This window comes from Coturnix japonica, chromosome 14, assembly GCF_054131305.1.
Source record: "Coturnix japonica strain WE chromosome 14, WE-NBRP24, whole genome shotgun sequence".
Taxonomy (NCBI): Eukaryota; Metazoa; Chordata; class Aves; order Galliformes; family Phasianidae; genus Coturnix; species Coturnix japonica.
This window is the reverse complement of record NC_140676.1, coordinates 11,915,050-11,937,856: the sequence shown is the minus strand read 5'-3', so window position 1 is coordinate 11,937,856 and position 22,807 is coordinate 11,915,050. Positions and strand designations below refer to the sequence as shown.

At 41.5% G+C, this 22,807-nt stretch overlaps 1 protein-coding gene across 3 annotated transcripts in view; it reads left to right on the top strand.

The window, feature by feature from the left end:
• The window catches only part of RFX7 (regulatory factor X7), a 75,056-nt gene that overhangs the window by 42,442 nt on the left and 9,807 nt on the right, over window positions 1-22,807 (top strand). For all 3 annotated transcript variants that reach the window (XM_085515570.1, XM_085515569.1, XM_085515568.1), the window contains 6 exons: window positions 5,105-5,138; window positions 12,169-12,251; window positions 12,976-13,098; window positions 19,261-19,381; window positions 20,875-20,955; window positions 21,422-21,629. In XM_085515570.1, the coding sequence (XP_085371696.1) occupies window positions 5,105-5,138; window positions 12,169-12,251; window positions 12,976-13,098; window positions 19,261-19,381; window positions 20,875-20,955; window positions 21,422-21,629 (650 nt within the window). The remainder of the gene's footprint in view (window positions 1-5,104; window positions 5,139-12,168; window positions 12,252-12,975; window positions 13,099-19,260; window positions 19,382-20,874; window positions 20,956-21,421; window positions 21,630-22,807) is intronic.

Sequence of the window (22,807 nt, the reverse complement as noted above, 5' to 3'; positions counted from 1 at the left end):
GAAATGCATGGATTTCTTTTTAAGTGTTCTGCACTGTCATCACAGTTCTGGAGATGTCCAAATCCTTTGAAAAGGGGATGTGTTGAGGTTAATAATTACCCCTTCTATTTTAACATCACTTCTCTGAAAGGTGACTTTCCCTGCATTGCACTGGTGATGTTTAGCAATGGAGTCCTTGGGAACTCACTGGATTTTTGGAAGACTCAAAGAGGCGGCAGAAAGCTGAATAAACCGCAGAGCTCCTGGTGGCTGTCAGCACCAAGATACCTCCTGTGGCTGGGAGAAAGCACGCTCACTGTGCTGGGAGGCTGGGAAGTGCTGCTCTCTAGATATTGTTCCACCATAGAAGCAGCCTTTCAAACCTGTGTTTAGCCCTTGGTGTTAAGTGGTTTGACAGACAACCCTTGAAAATTGCGTTGGGGAATTATTAACGTAGCAGGAAATGGAGACTTTTCATAGCTGAGAAACTGACTTGTAAGAGTTCATGTGGCCAAACAAAGCAAGTCTTCCATGGCATGCAGCTCTGCTATCTCCCGTGCCTTCCATTCTCATAAGGAAGGCTTATTTTGCAGCATGTCACCATACAGGCAGGCTACAAATGAGCTTCTGGGAAATTTCCCTGTGGCTGCAGAGCAGCCTCTATCTCTGGCCCTTGTTGGGGCTGCACTGAGTATCTGCTGGTTTTGTGCTGAACTCTCAAGGGAAAAAACTTGCAGCTCTTTCCCCCCACTTGCTTCTCTGAAGGAAGCTTATTTTAGAGCTTTATAAACCTGTTCTCTCTTCTTATTAATTGCCTGAGCTTGTAACAGCTTTATGTGAGACACTAATTAACAGTGATGATGGTAACATATATATATATGTATGTGTGTGTATATATCGATATACATATATATACATACTGAGTATTTGTTTCTAGTTGCGACTTTTCTTACTGCATAGTGTGCGTCAGCTAATAGTGCGGCTTCATGCATGTGTTCTGGAAGCCCTGCAGTGGGAAACCCTTCCTGTGTGGTCAGGAGTTGTATCCTGGTTTCATAATGTATCATAAAACCATGAGCAGTTACAAAAGGCTGTTTCTTTTCATAAATTGCATTAGAGTTAATGGGAATAATGATGTTTTTCCTAGAATGTCTGCAGTATACCATACTTGAGGCTGTAGAGTGTGTTTTCAGGAGAGTGTTACAGTTTATGCAAACATTTGTGGTACAGAGCTGAGGAGGATACACGGAGTAATTGTATCAAATTCACTGAAGGTATTAAAGCCATAGAGATAAAGTATCTGTGGGCTTCCTAAGGCACTTTAGTTAAACTGCTACAGTATTTTTCTGCTGTAAGTTTTGGCTCCTTCTCTCCTGAATCTTGTCAGACTGGACTTGGGCTGTTCACACCTTCTTCCACTTGAGGATTAAGTTCTAGGGCTTTTCGTACCTCCCCCAGCTACCTTCCTCTTTCTGGTCACACGGGCGTAAGAGTTCTTGTATCCCTTGTGATTATATGGCCTCTACTATTTGCAGCATTAAGGAAATACTAAATGTGCCCGGAGCAACTGAATTCTGCCATCTCTTGTAATAAGATATTCCCATATTGCTCACATAGTTCAGCTGCATATCCCTTAAAGTAAGGCTGGCAACATCTGGTTTTATGCCACTTGGAAGAAAGTTTCCATCTCCTTACCTTCTCCCCACTCTTTCCTCTCCGCCTCCCCCTCAGTGCAAAGTAACCCAACTGAGCACCTGAGCAGAGAACACACACTACTTTCTGCTCTTGCCAAGTCTGGGTTGTTAAAATGGGGCTGTTCTGAGTAGAAATTCACAAATAAGTCAGGGAGAGCAGACGTGCGTACTTTGGCACAAGATGGAAGAGCAGTTTGAGGAAATGCTTTAGTCTGATTTCACTCTTCTCCCCCCACCTCCAAAGAGAACTTCAGGAGTTTCAGAATGGCTGCAGCATTCGGGAGCTTAAATTACTGCAGCAGTCAAAAGTAAATGTGCAAGAATCTGTCCAAGGTCTTCGGTCTAAAGAGTGAGTCAGAAACTGAGTCTGAGTACTGATGAGGAGCCTTCCAGGAAGGCTGTCAGCTTCAGCACAAAAACTGCCCTTGCATTTAATGGGAGGATGTGGGGCTGCAGGTCTCCTGTGAAGCACAGAGACTTTACAGGGGACTGCTGTCATGCTTCTGTAAAACACAGGCTAAATGGCCCCCCTTTTTGCTGCTGTTTAAACTAATTAATAGATGCTGGGCTCGTGTTTTTGAGCATTTTACCTGATGGCTAATGGTAGTTCTTCAGACGGGAGCTCTTTGGTTCAGACTGGTGTTCTGGGTCAGAGCTGAAGTTTTTGAGATGCATTTCTGTTCAGCAGCACTGAACTTAGGCAACTGAACTTACAGGCTGCATACCTGGTAGTAGTCGCTGGGTAAACCGCTCATTGCTTGTGACAGGATCATGGAATCTTTTTTGCAGAGTCTCGTAGTTCTCTCCTGCCAGGCTCTTGTGGCTGATCAGTACTTGTGTAAGCTGTCAGAAATGGCCGCCTTTGGTATCCCTCATGAAGGACAGCCCCCCAGAATCAACAAAGATGCTTTGTACCCTTGATGAAACTGCTTGAAGTAGCCCATTTTAAGTTTTAGGTCAAATAAGAAAAATAGTTTCATGTTGGCAATACTTTCAGCATAAAGAACTATGGACAAATGGATGGCAGAGCTGTGCTGCTTGCTCAAGGCAGACAGTAACGTGGAAGCTGCAGCAAGTAGCCAGGTGCTGCATGGAGCAATGGTCCAGAAGGAGCAGTACAACTTCCAGTACAACTTCTAATTTTAGTTTTCTGATGAGCTTGAGTCACTAATAGATTCAAATGGTTATTTTCATTAGTGAGAACATGTATCACTTGTGGTTCTCTCCTGCAGCTGTTACTAGACATGGAGCGAAGCACGTGGGTGATAGCCACCAAGCATTAGAAATAGCTCCACGTGTAGGCTCTGATTCAGCCGTGCTGTTGTGATTGCTGGTGGTAGGGGGCGAACTGAATAAACTGATGCCAGAAGTCTCTCAAGGCTGCTGACCAAATTAAATCTCGGTGCCTATAAAACTGAATGTGATGGACGTGGTTACTGTAATTAAAGAAGTTATTAGATAATTGACGCATTTGGCAGAGACAGAAGCAGACTTATTTATTTTAAAATTGAAAACTGCCAGCTTTCAAAAACACATCTGTCCTGTAAGTAAGCAAAGGAATGGTGGGGAGAAATAAATGAAATTGGCAAATATATTGTAACTGGGATGGCTGTTTGTTTCCCACATTTGTCACTTTTATCTCCTGATGAGATGGAGGTGTAGCATCTTAAAATTGCTCCATACAGAACTTTTCTGTGCATTGCTAAGGACTGTGGCAAAGGTCGCTGTCCATGCATCCCTTTGTCCTCTGTGCTGCTTTTCTGTATTAAGCTGTCATGTGAAGCAGTAGAAAAGTTTAGCCACAAGAGTGTACATGCATTTCTGAGTCCTATCACCTGCTGCCATAATTGCTGCCTTGTGAGGGGCTGTGGATCTGCAGCAGTGCTGGCATTGTGGAATCCTGCTGGAGGCACTGGGGCAGGGTGGAGGCTAGGGGGAGAGCAGGGCTGTAGGAGCAGCTGGGTGGCTTTGGTCAGCTTCAAGTCAGAGGCAGTTAGATTTCATAATAGCAGCAGAAAGTATGCATGCTTGGCGTCCTTTGACTTTGTAGTTTGATGATGGTTCATGAAGAGTGAGGTGACATTTGGATTTCCTTCAGTTCCTGCAGTAGATGGGAACCGCTTCCCCTAGGTGAGGAAAAGCTCCTATGTTACTGTCTTTAGCATCCTCTGTGTGCACAAATCCCGAGTAGCTCAGCTTCCCCCCCAAATGTGACCCATCTGATCATCCTTACACTAGTGAGCTTCAGCAGACTCGTTACCTGGTTTCACCCATGTATGTTTTTTATTGTATTATCATTCTAGCTATATGCAGTTCTTCTATGAAAGTAATAGCAGTTTCTGCAGGTCATATTTTAGACCTTCAGCTTTCAAAATGCGATGCTGTAATAGGAGGGCAACTGAGCTGCTGCCTCTTTGAACATCATGATGTAACAGTAGATGCTGATTGGGTAGTTCTGGCTCCTATTGACACCAGACAGTAGAGCCATTTGTTCTGATTGCTTCTCATTTTAGCATATCTATCAGGTATCTTATTTGGTTTTCCTTTGTATGTCTGTAGCATGTATACAGAAATAAAATAACTTGAAATATGTTTTGTCCAGCTAACAGGAGGCTAAGTTATGTTTTATTCCACTAGCAATGAAATGTTTCCTAAACCATGAACTTGTTTGTTTAGAGCTCGGTCAGTCAGTGTCCAGCAGTGAAAATCATGGATCTTTGCAGGTTAAAGCTCATTCTCTTGCTCAGAGCAATGATTAAATGCCTTCAACTAATACGGAGTCAGACAAAGCTTGTGATACAAAGAGTATTCTAAGAAGTACAAAAGTTACTTATGCGTGTGTTTACATTCAAGCGTAGCATTTTTCAGACCATTCCTTGGCACATTTACTGAGGTCATTTATGGCAAACTTGAATTCTGCCCAACGTCTTTTTAATAAACCAACTGAAAGGTGGTGAGTCGGAAGTGGAAAACTCCTACATAGGTAGATAGTGGGATATCAATTGTATCTGCTTTTGGCAGCTCTTTGGGAAGCTACAAATGCACTGAAGTGGTGGGTTTCATGAAGCTGGTGAGAGGGAGGTGTTAATTATGTTTATAGATAAACAAATACTTCTCAATTGTGGAGGAGTTTCCAATAGGAGTAGTGACATCCATCTTTGCTGCTTGAGACAATAGTTGCAATAATATTTCATTTTAAGTGTGGACCTTATGCAGAAGAGCAAAACAGCAAGAACCGTAACAAACAATTAGATTTGCCCTTTTTACCTAAAAAAATGAAGTTTAAATATTCTTCCACAAGCAAACATAAGATTTTGTAGCAGGATGTTAAGTCTGTAGTATAGTGGTAGCAATAAGAATATGTGATATTTTCATAATAACTGTTAAATTAATTCAAGATTTCTGTTCTCTCTTTCTCCCCTCCCATCTAGCAAAACTGTACAATCTAAAGTGGACTGCATTTTGGTAAGTACAACTCCTGAATACTTTTTAATATTTAATAAAACTGTAAGACCAAAATAGATGACTCTGGAGACTGACAGCTATTATCAAGCAGTTCCTTGGCAGTACTTCAGGGTACTACCACTAAATGTACTCAAATGAATGCATCGTGTGGGTTAGGTGTTCCTTTCCTGGGGAAGTATTGCCCTCCTAGTATTGGCAGCAATGGCTGTGATTTCCCCTTGTAGAGGCTGCTGGTATAGGTATGACTTCTAGGGTGCCTTACTGCTTTTATAAATGGCATTTTGTTCAGTGCAAGATTGTGTTTCACAGATGAGAGCCTGTAAGAAGTTAACTATGCCATCACGTTCTGTTGTTCTTTAGGCTGTTAATGATTGTTGCTCTTGTGGCTTCCATGAAATAGTCAATTCATGGCCAATTCTGCATTTTAAGGAATTAACTGCTTGGAGCTGCATGTTTGCTCAACTTGTGGCAGACTAATGTCCTAGTCTGTGAATACCTTGCTGGTATAATAATAGGCAGGTTGGTTGGTTCATCTGTTTAAACCTTGCTAACCTCTGAACACCATCTTTGATACCCAGAAAAGAGCCATGCTGCAGGTCTCCTTAGCACATCTGTACAGTTTTGGCTGGTTTTTTTTTGTTTTTTGTTTTATAAGGAGGAAAGACCTTAAAATACTGAAGTGTATTTGTCCTTTGTGCATTTAACTAACAGGATCTAAACGGTGATCAGAGATTATTTCTGGGAAGCAAATATCTAGGACAGACTCGGGGGATTTGTTTGTGTTTAATAGGGAGCAGGTTGCAACTTTCTTTAAATCAGAGTCTTAGTTCATAAATCTCAAGACTGGAAAGGAGTGCTTATTCTGACTGTCTACCTTTGGCATTTCATCCATAAGTACCAGCGGGTGAGATAAAAAGATGACATAGACAACCATCTGGATGCTCTCATGTAGAATCTGTTCAGCTGTGTGGCTGAGCTAAATAAGAACATTCCTTAAAGTCATGTTGTCAAAGGCTAATTCAGATAGCACTGGATTCTGTTCCCTTAAAATTTGTCTTAATTTATCATGGCAAAAGGGTTAAAGCAGCCTTTGTTGTTGTATTGCAAATAGACTTTGGACCCAGTTTTACCTATGCTTAAAAGAATTGTTGGCTGCATCCAACTAAATATGTGATGTAAAATGTCATTTTTGTCCTATTTATTCCTCAGTGGCATCTGTGGACACAAAACAGGTGAATATAAAATCTTTTGTACATGAGTCTTCAGTTGCAAAAGGGCAAATTGCACTTGTAAAACTCTTTAATGCTGGCTTTTTCTGCAGTAAAAAATAAGAAGTGTGGATAAGACCTTAAGTAGCATCAGAGAAGGAATAAGTAAGTAGCAGTACCTGTCAGCTGTGTCTTGGATATCTGTCTTAAGAAAATGGAATTATGTGAGGACTATTCTTGCGTTAAATTCATCAGATTTGTGGAATTAGGATACTGACGTAGGGATTGTCAGCTTGTGTGAGCCAGTGTTATCACTCACCTGTGTAAGTTGATTGCGACCATTCATGGAATGGACAAACTTCTTCTGAACAGTCTGCTTGTAAACAAGCAGTCTTCATGGCTTGCCCGGGAACAGAGTAGCAGTTTTATGAGGGTCAGATTTTCTGTTCCAGATGCTTTCTTGTCTGTGCTGATGAGTTTCAAGGAAGTCCTGTCAACAGTGGGAAGGACACTCTAAGGTAGCAGAGGTAGGTCTGATGCTGATCAGGTTTCTGGGAAAAGCCAAATATAAGATGAGAATAGTTTTGAGAAATAAAAATGAAGTTGAATCCTTCCAGCCTGATTGCTGCATTTTACATGCTTTTGGAAAGCTGTGAGCTGCAAGACAGAATGTGGAAGTACGTTAATCTAAAAGGCTGTGAATGTATAGCTGTAAATTACTTGCTTGGGGCTTCCTTGCAGGCCTATTGTCTGCATGAGGAAGGTGAGCAGGTTGCCTCTATGGTGAAGTGCATATGGGTTTGTCAACGTGGGAACGGGGTGCTCAGAGCTGACCAGGACCAGGCTGCTTGTAGGCTCCAGGTTGTGGGCAGTCAGAATGCTTCCTCTAAGTGCACTTCCTTGAGTTTGGTTTGGAAGAAATCCTTTCAGGGCCTCTGAATCATTCTCATATAGTGTAAACCAGCAATGCCCACCTCTTGCCTCTAGTTTATTTATTTATTACAGTAAAAAAGGGGAATTTGGAACCAGCCTTCAACTTTATTGGAAAGCTACTGATGATGGCTTAAACCCTTTAAACTTGGTCAGTTTGCTAGTGACCTTAACAAACATCAGTAGAAGCAAAGACTCAGATTGGGTTTGTTGTTATTTGTTTAGTAGCAGCAGTCACAGCCACAGCGTGTCAAAGCAGCACAGAAAGGCTCCTTAGGACATTGGCTGCCCAATACAGCATAAGATGGGTAGAAAAGAGAAAAAGGAAGAAGGAAGGGTGGGGGTACTGTCTCTGTTGTGGAGGTAGCAAACACCAGGGCAATACAGAAAAAAGTGCAACTTTTTGCACCAGAGCTGCCAGTTTTATTCATACAAGAGACCAAAATTATCTGCCTTTTTCTTGTTAAACTGCACCATTTACATTCTGTGACATGCCATCAGCTTCTGCAAGATCATAAGAACATCGTATGCTGTGCAATCCCAAAAAAAGAGGTAATTAGCAAGAATTGTGGTGTAAACAGCCATTAAAAATTCATTGTAACATCTTTTTAACTGTAGTAAACATGTCTCGAAGTCTCTTATGACTTCATTGCATTTGTTGCCACATATGAAGCGAACTCTTGAACCCGATTTGAAGAGTGGTATGCCCCATGTAACTCCTTAGCAAGTTGGTTAAGGTTTCTTTCCTTTGTCCTCTGATAAGAGATCAGAACTGGTGGTGAGAGATTGCTGGATTGATGGCTGTGAAAGCCAAAGCTGCCAAAGGCCCGAACAGTTCCAGTGCAGGAGGCAGCAATGTGTGCGAGCTGCTGCTGGAGCAGCCTGCTCCAGTCCCACTGCAGAGAAGGCAGCAGCTTGTCACTTTTTGGCCCTTCAGGAACCAGGCAGAAGCTGTATGCAGCTTTGGCAGATGTACTTGGCGACTGTCAGTATGAGGCTGCCATGTATTTTTAGGGCTTGTTTGGAATATTTAGCACCTGAAATATGTTTCGGCTTCTGTTCAGAGAAAGCATACCAAATGTGTTTATTAGCAGCTCTTTAGAATAATAGGTTCTGTTTCAACTGTTCGCTATTTTCTGTCTTGATGGTATTTTCAGCAAAGCCTCTGACCTTGAGCAAATTATTTAACCTTTGCTTCTTGTTTTTCTCTTTGCACAGTGGGGAGATGATTGCTTGACTAATCTGCTATTCTTAGGCTGGTTGTTAAATAATAGATGTTTGTTCTTTTGAAATATGACAAGTTTTAGAACCAGTCTGCCAGTAGGTGCAAGTTGCGTTGCCTTTTCTACTTAGAATATGGTCACATGGAAATGCACGATGTGTGGCATTTTGAGATCAGTCCATGCTCTCTAAAATTGCAGTATTTTAGAAAGCTTGCAGCAATTCCCCAGCCTTCAACTCATCTTCACTAGAACCCAAGGACAGGAGTAACTGTAATTCTACTTTCGTTGCAGCAATAGGAAATTTGAATGATGTTTTTCAGCATTCAAGAATCTGTGACTCTGCTAATGGTTACTATAATGTTCTGCTGTGTTACTGTAAATTGGCCTGATTAAATCTTTTCCTCTTTCAAAAAACAAACAAACAAAACTCCAGGAGAAAAAACAAAACAAATTATCTGGAGTTTCCCATGGTAATTCGTTTTGATGACTTCAGGTGAACGTTCAGTAAGTAACATTTCTGATACGCCAGATCAGCAGTTGCAGAAACCCAGATAGGAAGACCCCATCCATCAAGGTCAGGAATCTTTTAAGCAGTATTCAGTAATTCTGGAGACTCAGGCTGCAATCAGGGTCTCCAATTGAAAATTTCTGTGTATTGGTGTCACAGATGGATTTCTTAACTGCATTTGATGTTAAACTGATCTTTGTTTTTTTTTTTTTGGGCCATGAAATATTTTAGTGTTTGTTAATGTCACAATGGATCAAGATGTGAAATACGATTTTAAAAGGTAAATTAAAGCCCAGTTATTTTATAGCTTTGTTTACTCATGCAGAAAGTCTGCTAGGAACAGACTTTTCCATTCCTAGAGGTTCTTATTCTGTATCATTCTTGGGCAGCTGAAGGACTGACTCATTTGGACCAGATCTATATGTCTGCTGAAGCACAAACATAGGCAGATCTCTAGTTTGTTTGCTACATGTTTTGTACATTTGTTTGGTGGATTTGTCCGTCTTTGGTGACTATCAAAACAAAGCCGAATACCAGAGACTACTGTTCCTTTGTATGTTACTGAAAGGCTTTCTGTCTATGATTTGAGGTTTCTGGTTTTGTCCGTAGTTTTTCTGCCTGTGATCAGTAAGATATTTTGAATATTTTATGTATTTTTTGGTTAAGCTGAAGCCAGGTTGTAAAAATAAATAAGAGTGCTGATGGCTCCCCATCTTCACCAAATCTTCCTTCATTTGATGTGGTTCCAATTACAGGAGATAAATATAATGTGTGAAGACCAAGAATAGCAGAGTGGTGCTTTGTGATGGCTTCACACCTCAGTCATGCAACCAGTTTAGCACCCCTGTGCATCTTTCTAATGCAGATCCAAGAAGCATGGTTTATAAATAACTTCTGGAGAATGAGGTGTTTTTATCTGATTTGATTAGAACCAATCAATCAAGGTCAGGTAACTTCAAGCAAAAAGTTTACTTAGGTCCTTTTAAGTCATAGACAAAGATTCCCCAGACATTCTACATTCTGTATGTGTTATAAAACTACCACAGCGTAAACTTTAAGTGCCTACACAAAGGGGAGTTTGTCCAAGATGATGCCAGCTCTGCAGCCTTCTGTTTAGTGCTCTGACTCTTTTCCACTCCATTCCACATAATGCACAATTACAATTTCTGCCAAACATGTTATTGACCTATTTTCTTAGTATATTTTGTATTGTACTGTATTGTGCTTTGTTTTTATTCATTTTCATATAAGCTCAATGTGAGACAAGGCAAAGTTCAGGATGAATGAATCTTCCCCCCAGTCAGAGATTCTTAGTAGAGCAGCTGAGATGTTCCTCTGCTTGCCCAAATGCTTCCTGATTGCACTAAGAAATGGAAAAGTTTTGATAGTTGGAGCAGTCACAGTAGCAGTTAATACAGAACTCACTGGATCGTGGCCTCTTAGAGCTGGTGGGCCTCAGCTGAGGTTTGAGAGGAAATTGTCCTTACCAAGGTTGTAAATGAAGTTTGGGGAGTTGGAGAAATGTTCCAAGAAAACAGCCTAAACCAAATGGGTTGTGTAGAAGTTTTTGACCGAAAGCTGTTTCCTAAGTTGTGCTGCTGCATTCCTTTGGTGTAACTTCTTCAGCTTTGAGGTGGTTTTCTCTAGATGGATTTGGTTGCATCTAATAAGCTTAGGTTCATCTAATTATTACCCAGGTAGGATGGTTTCCTCTGAATCCTGGCTGTTTTCCCATCTCATAGAAGGTCCTGTCTCCCCAGGAGTTCATGTTGCCATTCCTGAAAGCTGGAGAAGTTGTGTAGAATGTGCTGTCTGTGGAGAAGAGGGAACTTGAGTAAAAACAGTGGGACAGTGTTACTGTCTGCCTTCCTCTGCTGAGAATACTGAGAAAGCCATAATCCTCAGCTGCCTTAGCTCTTGGGATGTGATTTTGCTGATGAGTTGCTGGTTTGCTGTTGTTTGACTGCTGAAACAATCCCAGCCAGATCTCTTCTCTACACGTAAATAGTGGGACTTGTTGGAACCAGGCGCTTGTCAGATCTACTGGCAGACAGTAGAAGTTGCTTCAGTTGCAATGGGCACTGAGACAACTGCTGCATTTTTCTGATGAAAGGACAAAACCACCCTTTATGTTGCAGTGTAGCACTTTCAGTTTGGAAATAAACTGTTGTACCTCTGCTCCAGAGTCATCAGTGTTTTATGTTTGTTTTATGTGGATGCATGGATTTAGCTGTCACCAAGCATTTCAGGTGATCTCCCCTGAGCCGTATCCTTTGGTGTGCTTCTCTGCTGCTTGTCACTTTGAACCAAATGCAAGTTTGGGCAACCTGATGTAGTGGGAGGCATCCCTGCCCCTGGCACAGGAGCATTGGAGCTGGGTGTGCAGCACCTTATGTGTTGATTCTATAGCATATTCCTGAGAGAGAACCCGTTTACTCCTTACTGCGTGGCTTAACTCCCACTGCTGCTGAGCAGGCTGGCTATTTCAGAGTCCGTGTGGCTGATCTTAGATGACCAAAGCCAAGCACCAGGCACAAGTTCCTCTTGTGTCTGACCCTCAGCTGCCTCCTCTACAGGAGTAGTTGAACATCATGGGGATTTGTGGTAACTGAATGGCTTCTTTTTAGAATCTGCAATAATTGATTTTGGAAGGAAGGAAATAATGTATACATTGAAAAATCTTAGTTAACTCTGTAGCACAGCTATTGATAAGAGTGCTGTGCATCTCAGGATCGGGCCTGACATCCTACATTGTTATAGCGTAGCTGTTTTTTGATGCTGTATTCTCAGAAGTGTTTCATATGTGTTCTGAGAAGGAAAGCTTTCAGGTTGCACAGTGGTTACAGAAGTGTTCTGTTACTGCAGTTTCTCCAAGTTTTGCTTTAGTTCCGTGAGTTTTGCAGCACTGTTGCAGAGCTGGAATTGTGGACCATTATTATCTAGCGTGCAGTGGAGTGCAAATAGCATATCATAGTTCTAGACCCATAGTGCTCACAGTAATGTTTTTTTTTCACTTAACTATTATCCCTTAGGTTTAGAAATGCATTCTTTTGGAATAGAGTGCTGGATGACAGTTGTTAACTGTCAAGCTCCACTCTTACTGTTTGCTTTTTCTCTCCTCACCTCCTTTTGTTTTTAACCAAAATACCTTTGTTATCCAGCAAGAAGTTGAGAAGTTTACAGACTTGGAGAAACTCTACCTCTACCTTCAGCTGCCTTCGGGTCCCAACAATGGAGACAAAAGGTAGGTGTGTGGCTGTGTGTAGAGGTGAGCAGTGAGTACTGAAAACTAACTTAACTTCCCGTGTGCACCTACTGAGCAGGCATTCCTATGGGGTGTTTGGTTGGTAGTGGAAGCTGTCTTTATCAAATGTGACAAATCTATTTTTTGCTGAAGACATTAAATTTTTGAATCTTGACTTCTTGAATATCTTGTAAGTACAAACATCCAAAAATGAAGAATACATTTTCCAGTATGTGATCATTCCCTCACATTTTATATGGGAAATGATAATGCAGGAACACTAATGTGATGGTGGGGAATTAAAGGAAGACCTAGAAAACCAACCTGAAGATGACAACAGCGTGAAATTTGTATCTGTTCCCAGCAGGGTGATTATAGACAGACAGGTGCCTACAGGAAGCACTGTTTGCTGTCTGTGCAAAAGGCTGTTAGCAAACCGGATGGGGAAAACCTTAGAGGTCAGCAAAAACAATGTAAGAGAAGAGACAGGTGTACTGTAACTCATCAGCCTCTGTGCACAGCTGCTTATCAGTCATGAAGCAGAGTCTGGGGTTATTGTGTTAAATCATGCAGGTATTCCTTCCAAAGCCTTAAAGGCTGGCTGAGTAGTGAGGTACTGGCTCGTGTTGTCTCTGGCACTTCTCTGCCTTTGTTAACAAGCAGTTGTGATGGAGGAGGAACTACAGAGTACAACCTTCATCAGAGCTGTTTCTTCTCTCACTAGTGATCAGATCTCCATGTCGTCCAGCCGTGCGCAGCAGATGCATGCCTTCTCTTGGATACGGAATACCTTGGAAGAGCACCCTGAGACATCCCTTCCCAAACAGGAGGTGTATGATGAGTACAAGTGAGTGTTACTGAACTGAGTTCATACATATGGCTTTAGCAAGTTGCAAGTAGTTTGTGACACTACAGGTGCTCCATTGCTGTACACATACAAGTGCATATGGAAGAACAAGGCCCTCTGCATTTCAGTACCTATGAAACTAAGAGCATAGTAGCTGCATTGAGGTGTATTCAGTATTTCTGCTGCTGAAGATAGGACTGTGCTGTTCAAATTGTGCATTACCTGTGCTGAAATAAATAGATGGGTATTTCTTAGGAATACAATTTCAGTATTAGTGTTTGTTTTATTTTCAGGGCAGAGTGGCACAGGGAAAAAGATACTATTTTACAATACATTTTAGTGTGATTATACGAACATATGTATGTGACTGCCTTAATGAGGATAAAGAGCTGGGCTGTTCCTACTGGAAAGGAGGATTTTTGGTTGTAAGATCTAGCCATTCATACCTTTCTCTCTAGAATGATGTGCAAGTACTGGACCTTACTGCAGCAAACCTGATTTCTGCAGAGGCACAGTATTTCTGAATATGCATGAAAACAGTAACCAAGGCCACTGTGAGTCTGTTTTGTCAGGTCTCAAAGCTACCGTGTAATGAGAAAGCAATTAGAAGCAAGGGAGAGAGAGGTGCCTGATGGATGCTGGATTTGAATTCATTTACAGAATATTTCACCACAGGGGAAAAAATCCCCAATGCCTGAAGATGAATAACAGATTTATGATCTAGTATGAATATTTCCATAATCTAGACTATTACAATAATTTGCAAGGAGCCGACTCTCTTCACCTCACAAGTGCCTGCAGGATTCAGCCCCTAGTTGTTACTGCAGCGTTGCATTATGTGAATCTCTCATTTTAATTATCTCTCTCTGGTAGATGGTTGTGGGTTTTTTTTTTGGTGTCTTATTTGTGACTGAGCAGAAGCACGAAGGCATCAGCTTGCCTGGGGTTGATAAACATGCACACACCTATTTCTGAAATCTCACTATTGACTTGAATAGTGACGCAGCCTGGCAATGCAGCCAATAGCACAGATGTGTCAGGGTAACCAATCCCTGAGCAGGAGCCGCTCACACAGACTCAGCAACAGCGGCAGCTGCTGTGCAGGAGAGAAATGGAAGCGTTATTCTTAAATATATTTCTTATTTAATAATTTATTGCCTGCTTCAGCGACAAATCTGCTTGGCTTCCATGCTGTGCCAAGCTGCAGATGCCCAGAAAAATTATCGTCTACAGATTTTGGAGTGTGAAATTTGGATGGCTTTTGTATGGAGCTGTATCAAGTATTTGTGTATTGTGGGTTTTTTTTTTTCTGACAAAATAAGGGTGGTAAGCAAATATTCGGGAAAATATCAAATGTTTGGAATGTGTTCTCCTTTGAAAGCATCTGTTCCATTTTTAAAGATCTTGTTTCTGCGACTGTATTTATGAGCTATTCTTGTGCACACCAAAGGGAGAATAGCTTTGGTGTGGGAAGAGGGGAACAAGGCACATAAATAGATGAGTTCGTTTGGGTAAATCATTTTTTATTACCTAGGGATGGTAGGTCCTCTCAAATTTGACTTCTGCCTTATTTACTAGTTACTATTTCTCTCCTCCCTGTGCAAATATAGATGTTGCATGAGCTCACATTCTGCAGACATAAACCAAAGTTGCAAGGCTTCAAAAGATGGCTGCATCATAGCTGTACCTCAAGTCCTGCTGTAAATTTTGGGCAAAATTGACGTTAGAAAAATAGTGATCTTCTCCATTACCTTTGTGTTTCTTTCTGTGAAGAGAGAAAAACAGAAGCTTACACTCTACAGATTCAGCATTGGCAAGAGTCAGTAGCATTTCCAACCTCTTCATATTTCAGTAGCCCTTTGTCTCTGAACTAGTTCAATACAATGATCCTTCTCTGTTTCCTTACTATTTCACTGCAGTTTCACATCTCTAACTAAAAGTGAATGGGTACATTGACTTCTTGAAAGGGGTAAGATAAATGAGAAGTGCATCATAATATAAGCCCGTGGGAAGGTTGAAAGCTTGCAGCTCAATTTTAGAAAGAAGGTAAATGGAAGCTGTTTCACCTCTCTTGTTGGCACTGCGATACTGTGCTGTAAGAAGCTGTGTTTCTGTTGGACGTGTGTGGTACGTCTATCAGCTTCCTTTGGGAGTGATGGGGAGCTGATGCCATCTGGAAAATATTATGGGGGCTCATGGTGAGCTGCCTACTGTGTTATGTAGTCTGCAGGGAATAGGTGCTGCTTCCCGTGAAATCTTTTCAGTGTTTTCTGGTTCGTAGTCAGTTGTACTTAGGTATCTTTGGCATCTTTCCTATTAGTGAACACCCTTCTGGAAGCTCCCAGATGTGGGCTGAGCTGAGTTTAGAGAATTAAGATTTTGACTCTGGCAATACACAGGAAAAATAAAACTTGTCTGTCCACAAAGTGATTTTCTGAGTCTTCAGTAAGCACTTGGGTCTGCCTGCATTGCTGCTACTGCAAGTGACACAAGGAAAGGAAGTCACATCGTCCATATTTGGTGTCCTATAAATGCACCTTGTACATGTAATACAGATGAAGAGGTCTTAGAATGAGCCTCCATCTCTTTCATCTGGTCTGTAAATCGTTAATCCTTACTTTACTGGCTGTTGGGCTGCTTGTTGCCACCTGATGCATAGGTTGTATGTGTACTAGGTGTTAAGGGTGCTAACTAACAAGTTAGAATATTCAGAAGCCAAAACAGAAGAGAGGAGCAGGTGTAGAAATACGATGTACATTAAACAGATGAAAGACAGGAGATGCTTTTAACTGTCATTGTATAAAGCTCTCCGGTAGGAACAGGATGGAACCTGTTGTGTTTTCGGGTCTTCTGCCATAGACAGCTACCGATGTGCTCCTGTTAAAAGCTGACCAAGCTCAGTCTAAAGCAGCAGTTTCACAGCTCTGTTGCTACTCTTTAGGAATCTGATGTGGAATTGTGTTTCTTTGGTTTGCAGACATCTTTTCCATCCTGCCTGGTTTTCTAGAACTTCCTTCTGTGCCAGCTTTGTTCATCAGCTTTGGTGGATTGGATAAGCAAAGATCTTTGTTTTGTTTCCTGCAGTAGGTTCTCTTAGTTTCTACTCATATGGATTCTACACCTATCTTGTATTGAATTCAGGGCTAATGGAGTAGTAGAGTATGTACAATGTTCTGCGTGTGATATCGCCTGTACATACAGTGAGGCTGAAGCTCCCTTCACACAGTGCTGCTGTTGTTACTGTAACATTGTATCCACCTTGTTATCAGCTGCCATGGTTGTGTTGTACATAGTAACAGGGTCACTAACAGATCCATTTTATCTCTTGATGGCTGCGTACTTCGCAGCAGTAGCACCTGTTTTGCATTTTTAACTATTTCATCTTTTTTTGTTCTTGTATCAAGTCATTTCATTTTCCTTGTAACACCTCAGTCAGTTTGTTTTAATGATGCCTCCAAATATTACAGAATTAGGTAATTATACCACTTCTTTTCAAGGCTGTTTTTGAGTGGCTGTGTGTATAGACTTGCTGTGACCCTTCTGTCTCAGTGCAGTCTGTTATCACCATTTCATCCAGTTCTTTGCTCAGAAAGCTAATTAAGCTTAGTTGCAGAGTCTATCTTCACTGGTTTTTAACTTGTTGATCTTTTTGGAGGATTAATTCAAGTGCACTCCCACTGTATTTTATGTCTAGAATACATTTACCTTGAAAATCTTACCAAAAAGAGGACTTTTCTTGTCCAGCATACTGTGCTGGGGAGCTCTGTACAAAGGAACGTAAGCAGTTGTGTGTCCATTGTCACTCTGGTCTCTGTGTAGCCCGCCCCTCCACGGTTCTTTTTCCCACCCACCCTTAAAATAAGCACAGCAGCTCCTGGGCTCAGTGATGTGCCCAGAGTGCAGGTGGCAGAGAGAAGAGCTTCAGGGGAGGAAGAAACTCCTGCTCTCAAGTCAGTGTCCAACACAGATGGACATGTAGGATTCTCAGCCGAGGCAGGAGAAGGAGGGGCTGTATGGAACAATCCGTCTGAAAACTGAAATTACGTGATAATAGTATTAGTTCAGAAATCACAGTCTTGCAGGAACTGCAAATATGGATACAAGGGAATCATATAACTGTATGTTTATTACTTCTAGCGAGTAATTGTCTTGAAACAGATGTGCTTCGCTTGAGGAGCTATTTATTTTCTTTTTATTTTCCTGGAGAGGGAATAATTTTAACTTTAAAGTTCATTGATTGGTAGCAAACCAACACAGTTAAGGTTTCGTTTTGCTGACGTTGTTGAATTTCAGTCAAAGATACTGCTGACTACAGCAGAGGAATTTGGAGAGCCCTCCTTTACATGGTAATTGAGACTTCAGGGCCTGCAATCAGCAATCAGCAAGGACCTGCTCTTTAGGAATTTTCAGGGGAAACTTAGAATCCAACAGAGCTTGGCAAAATGAAGGGTTTAACAAAAACAAAGAAGCAGAGAGACCTGTTTAGGACACCGCTACGCAAGAAGCAGTGACTTAATTCCTAAGGTGGTGCAGGAAAGCTGGATAAGTATTCCTTTGTATTAACTTCAAAGGGGCAAAGCTGGAATCCAGATGCTGTGACTTGCATGTCCTGAAATGAATATTGGTTAAAAATTGTCCTGGTGTCCGATACAGAAACTTGAAGTTACCTGATCCAACCCCTCAGTGAAAGCAGGGTTTGACACTGACATTTCATGGAGTTCAGGGGGCCTTATTCAGATGATTTATGAATGAGGAAAATCAGATATTAGAAGGGCAGCCCAAAGGGGACAGGAAACGTTTTTGCCTGTTTTCTGAACCTTATTGGGCAAAGCCTTGAGTAGCCTGCTTTACTGAGCCTGCCTCGGGCTGGTGTTTGAAGCCCTACAAGCACTTCCCACTCAAGTTTGTCTGTGATGCTCCGAGGGTGGAGCTTCCCCAGCCACTGACAGCTCCTTTTCCTGTGGTCTGTCACTGTCATTGTGAAGGTCAGGGGGAGTTTCCATCTATACTACTCCTGCTGTGATACCCACACAGCACTGTGTACAATCACCTCCTCTTTTTCAGAGATAGGTTGGTATTGTGTGCTTCTTTTAGGACTTCTCAAGTAAAAGAGGTCATTGCTATGGTGCTGACTCTGTGACCATAGGAAGTCTGAGTAAGAGTGGTTTTAGTGTATGTGTTTGGGCCCAAGTATGCTAACATCAGTGAAATACCACGCAGCTCTTGGAACAAAAGTCAATATGTAATAGTGTTCATACCTTTGTGCTGCCTTAAGCATTTGCTATGTAGATTAACCTTCCAGAGCAGTTTACATTTTTCTCCTTTCACATGACTGTGATTTTCCAGAACGTTCACATTTTGCATTGAAATGAACAATTCTCGTCGATATTTTTCTAAGTATCTCAGGCACTGAAATAGATGAATAGATGTCGAAATCAAACTCCTGCTATTTGTGAGCGTTAGACAGATCATGGTGCGGAGGCAGTTGAAATCTGTTAATTTGGGGCTGTTAATTAAAACAAGGGTATCTGTAAACAGACCTTACAGTTCAATGTGGGCAAATAGCTGCTTGTACAGTAGTAAGAGGACTAACTCCTCAGTACATGTTTCTGTTTGTGCTGTAAAGACAAAGCAGGTTCTATGGGAAGATATGCTTCATTAAATTCAGTTCAGTTGAGCTCTATTAAGTTGCAGTTGTGTATGCAGAATCTTTGTCTGGACACAAGCAAGTCGCTGACCTGCTGCTTTCCAAATATTCCTGCAGGACTTCAGGCATTACCACACTCAAGCCATACTTCTGGCTGGAGAACGTCGCTGCCTTTATTGCATCCTAAAATAAGTGAATTGAAGCATAAACTTGAGACTAAGTTAAGGAGTATATTTTAACTGTGCTCTAGTTAATGCCACTACTTGTTAAATCTTTACATGACTTGTCTTTGAACTCAGTAGAGAACAAGGCAAAAGCTATGGTATTAATAGCTCTGTGTATACATTTTTAATGTATTCAGTTCGTTCTGGATAGCTTCATTAATGTTAAATGCGGTACTAAATATGGATGGGTTTGAGTGTTTTCTTTTGATAACCTTTGATGGAGCCTAAGATGTAGACTGGCCTTCTGTATTAACTTTGCTTCCATTCACGTTTTATTTCTCTTTCTTGCAGGAGCTATTGCGACAATCTTGGCTACCACCCATTAAGTGCTGCTGACTTTGGGAAGATAATGAAAAATGTCTTTCCGAATATGAAGGCTCGTCGTTTAGGCACAAGAGGCAAATCAAAATATCCTTTGCTAGAACACTTCTCAGTAACTTCTGCTCATTGTACTTGTGCCCATCAGTGGTTTAAAAGTTGGCTGTAAAGCCAAAGATATTTAAGAGGTTCTACAGATCTTTGATAAAACTATTCCTCCTCAACCCATGGTTTGAAGATTAGAGGACAGCGGGGAAGCAGTCAAAAAAAAAACTGATTTCAGACTTGGAAGGCACTTACCTGTCAGGTGTCTGCCAGTGGGAAAGGGAGAGACTGCTTTCTTCGTTGCATGGAGCAGACCTCCTGAGATAGGAAGGATGGTTTAGAGCCGGAGCTTCTAGGATGGGAAGTGTCTCCTCACTCCATTGACTACAGTCTTGTTCCCTGTGCCTGGAGATCTGCTTCCTTCCTTTCTTACCTGTGGTAGAGAAATAGTCCATCCCAGAGGCCGTGCAGAAATAGTTCCCTGTTTAGCTGAAACTTATTAGAAAGCCTAAAGGACCCAGAAATGTGATGGTATCATAGTGTAAGTAAACACATTGTTACAGGTGGAGGAATACACAATTAAATGCTGGGATAGATCAGCACATCAGCTAATAGGAATCCACTATGAAAAGGTCAGAGCATATGCTGTGGAAAAAAGCCAGCTTATAGCACTGGTGTTTCTGCTGTTTCAGTTTAGTTTTGTTGTTAATGCATGAACTGCCGGAGTAAAGCTGTGGGAAGGAAGAAGGGCTGATTTAATTCTTAGGTGTATGAGCAAGTGAGGAAGAATGAAGGTAGGAGTATATTTTTGTGTGCAGCATTGATGAGCTCAGTGTAATGTGTATCTCGGTGTTGGTGTCTGTATTTTTAAAGAAAATCGTGCGTTGTGTGAGAGCCAAAAAATAACATGAAATCTTAGGAAGAAATGTATCCATATGGGAACTTCAGTCTCTTTATTTGATCGCAGGGAATTTCTTCAGTCTGTGGAAGTCCCTTGGGAGAAGATCAAACAGTTACTTGGGAAGGCAAAAGGAGGCGTATTAAAAACAAACAAACAAAAAAACCAAAACAACCCACAACCAAAACCTCATAATGAGTAAAAACTAAATATGGGATCTTGTTGGGTTTTTTTAATCTGTTAGCTTTTGGATTCACCATCTCATTCTGACTCTGGTTTGGGAAGAGAAGTTAGCCCAAGTCTTTGTTAATGATTTGGTTATGTTCATGGTTTATGTTAATGATACTGGTGATCTAGTTGAGACTACTTGGCCTAGTTTAATGTTTTTTTTTAGTCATTATCAAGTAAAGTTCATCACATCCAGCATCTCTCCTCGGCATAGATTGGGGAGCCCACTGACATGCCCAAGGGTGCAGCCGTTATGAGCTTTTGGTTCTGTCCTGCTGTGAGGTTATGTTAATGGCACTAAAACTGAGACCTCTTGGTGAGTTTGTATATGAGAAGTATGAAGGAATTACTGCTCTGCCTCCCTGCCCCCAACTAACAAGCAGAAATTATGTAGACCTTAATTCTTGATCACATATTGCTACAGTGGACTGAGGAAGAAGGCTTTTGTGCATATGCCAACACTGCCCAACCTTGACTTTCATAAAACTGGAGATGGGGTATGATATATATTTGCTTATTCATACGAGTTCGTGCAAATTAACATTTATTATGTTATTTTTACAATCTGAAGTTTTTAAAGCAAAGTGAAAAGCTGTGTAATTCTTAACGTTTTTAACTTTACAATGCTCAGCTTCTGAGTTACCATTTGGTGATTCAGTCAGATTCATAGAGAATGGCAATGCTGTGGCTTTTAACTCTGAGCCTCTTTTGGTTTTGCTGTATATTTAAAATGATAATTCAGCATCGAGGAACTCCTGTGAAAGAAGCAGTTCCTGTGTAAATGGCTGCTGAATTGATAAGATGATGGATATAGGGAGAATCAGAATTGTTCTCCCAATCTCATGGAAATACATGAGCATAATTACTCGACTTACATGTTGGTCATCATCATTTGCTCTGTATTCTTGTTTTCGCTCTTCAATAATGTTCAATTACCGAAGTAACTTTTTTTGTTTGTTTTAGTTGGATGGGACAGAGTCATCTGGACAGCTACAAAGCGCTGATGAGGAAGTTGTGTCTGCGGCCTGCCGGCTCGTTTGTGAGTGGGCCCAGAAAGTGCTCAGCCAGCCTTTTGATACAGTCTTGGAACTGGCTCGTTTCCTTGTCAAAAGTCACTACATCGGTACCAAGTCAATGGCAGCTTTAACTGTAATGGCAGGGGCACCAGCAGGTAATGAGCTCTGAATAGTGGGAATTTCTTTCCTTGGAGTAACAGTGTGAGTGGGAGGGACTTGTTTTAATCTTACCTGGTGTGACAATAAAGAGAGGGGTGGCTGGGCAGGCCTGGACCATTAGGGATTGATGCATCTTGTCTTCCCTGCTCTGAGTGGGAATGTATCCCAGTTCAGGTCATGTTGTTTTTGTCCTCTCCTATGAGTGTTAGCTGAAGTGAGGCATGATGGCTTAATCCTTTGTTGATGGTGTCAGTAATATCTCTGAAGAAGCACTTCTTTTCAGGGCAGACTTTAAACAGTGACACCAGCTGAGTCTTGTACGTGCGTTTATATTATTTCCATCCATGTTGCTGTAAACTCTTCTTGCTGGTAATCTGTGCAGAGAGATGTGAAGAGAAGCAGTGGTTTCAGGTTTATTTTGTGACGTTAGCCTTTCATGCTCTGAGATTTACTTTGTGGCACTGTCATGTGTTTGACAACCTTTTGCTGCTGTTTAAATTCATGTTAATAGTCTTGTTTTAAGGGCTGGGGGTAAGAATGTCTGACAGAGCAGTTGTGTTTCTTGAGAACTGCTCGCTACCTGAGGGAGGGGAAGTCTCAGTTGGCCTTGAGGTGACGATGTAACAACAGTCGAAGTTTGAACCATAGGTTATCTGGGGTCTGGTCACTTAGAAGACTTTGGAAGCCTGATTACTCTTCTAGAAATGCTTACAGTTGAGTAAACACATTAGCAACAGAGAAATTGAAGCAAGAAATCTTGTGTCAAGTAAATAATTAATGAAATAAATCTGAGTGGTCTTGTTCACATCAGTTTTTTAGCTTATGTTCTCTGAGGTAATGAAAGGTAGGAGTTAATCCGTGAGTGTGAGCAGGCAGAATTTGGGTCTCGTAGTCCATCCTGGCCCATTCTGATGAGCATCTGCTGCACCAAAGGCAGGAATGTGTGTGCAGCGCTGTCACCATCTGAATGGTGATTCCTGGGAGGCAGCCTGCAGTAATTGCATGTGGAACTTGGATGGAAAAACCTGTCTTCCCAAACTGATTCTGCAGTCTCCTCTAATTCCTCTGCTGAGGATGCAGGTCTTATAAAGCACTCAAAGGAATTGCTAGTTTTCAGTATGTGAGTAATTTTGCTGAGTTGTACTTTGCTTGATCTGGGTTTTGGGGCCAGTAT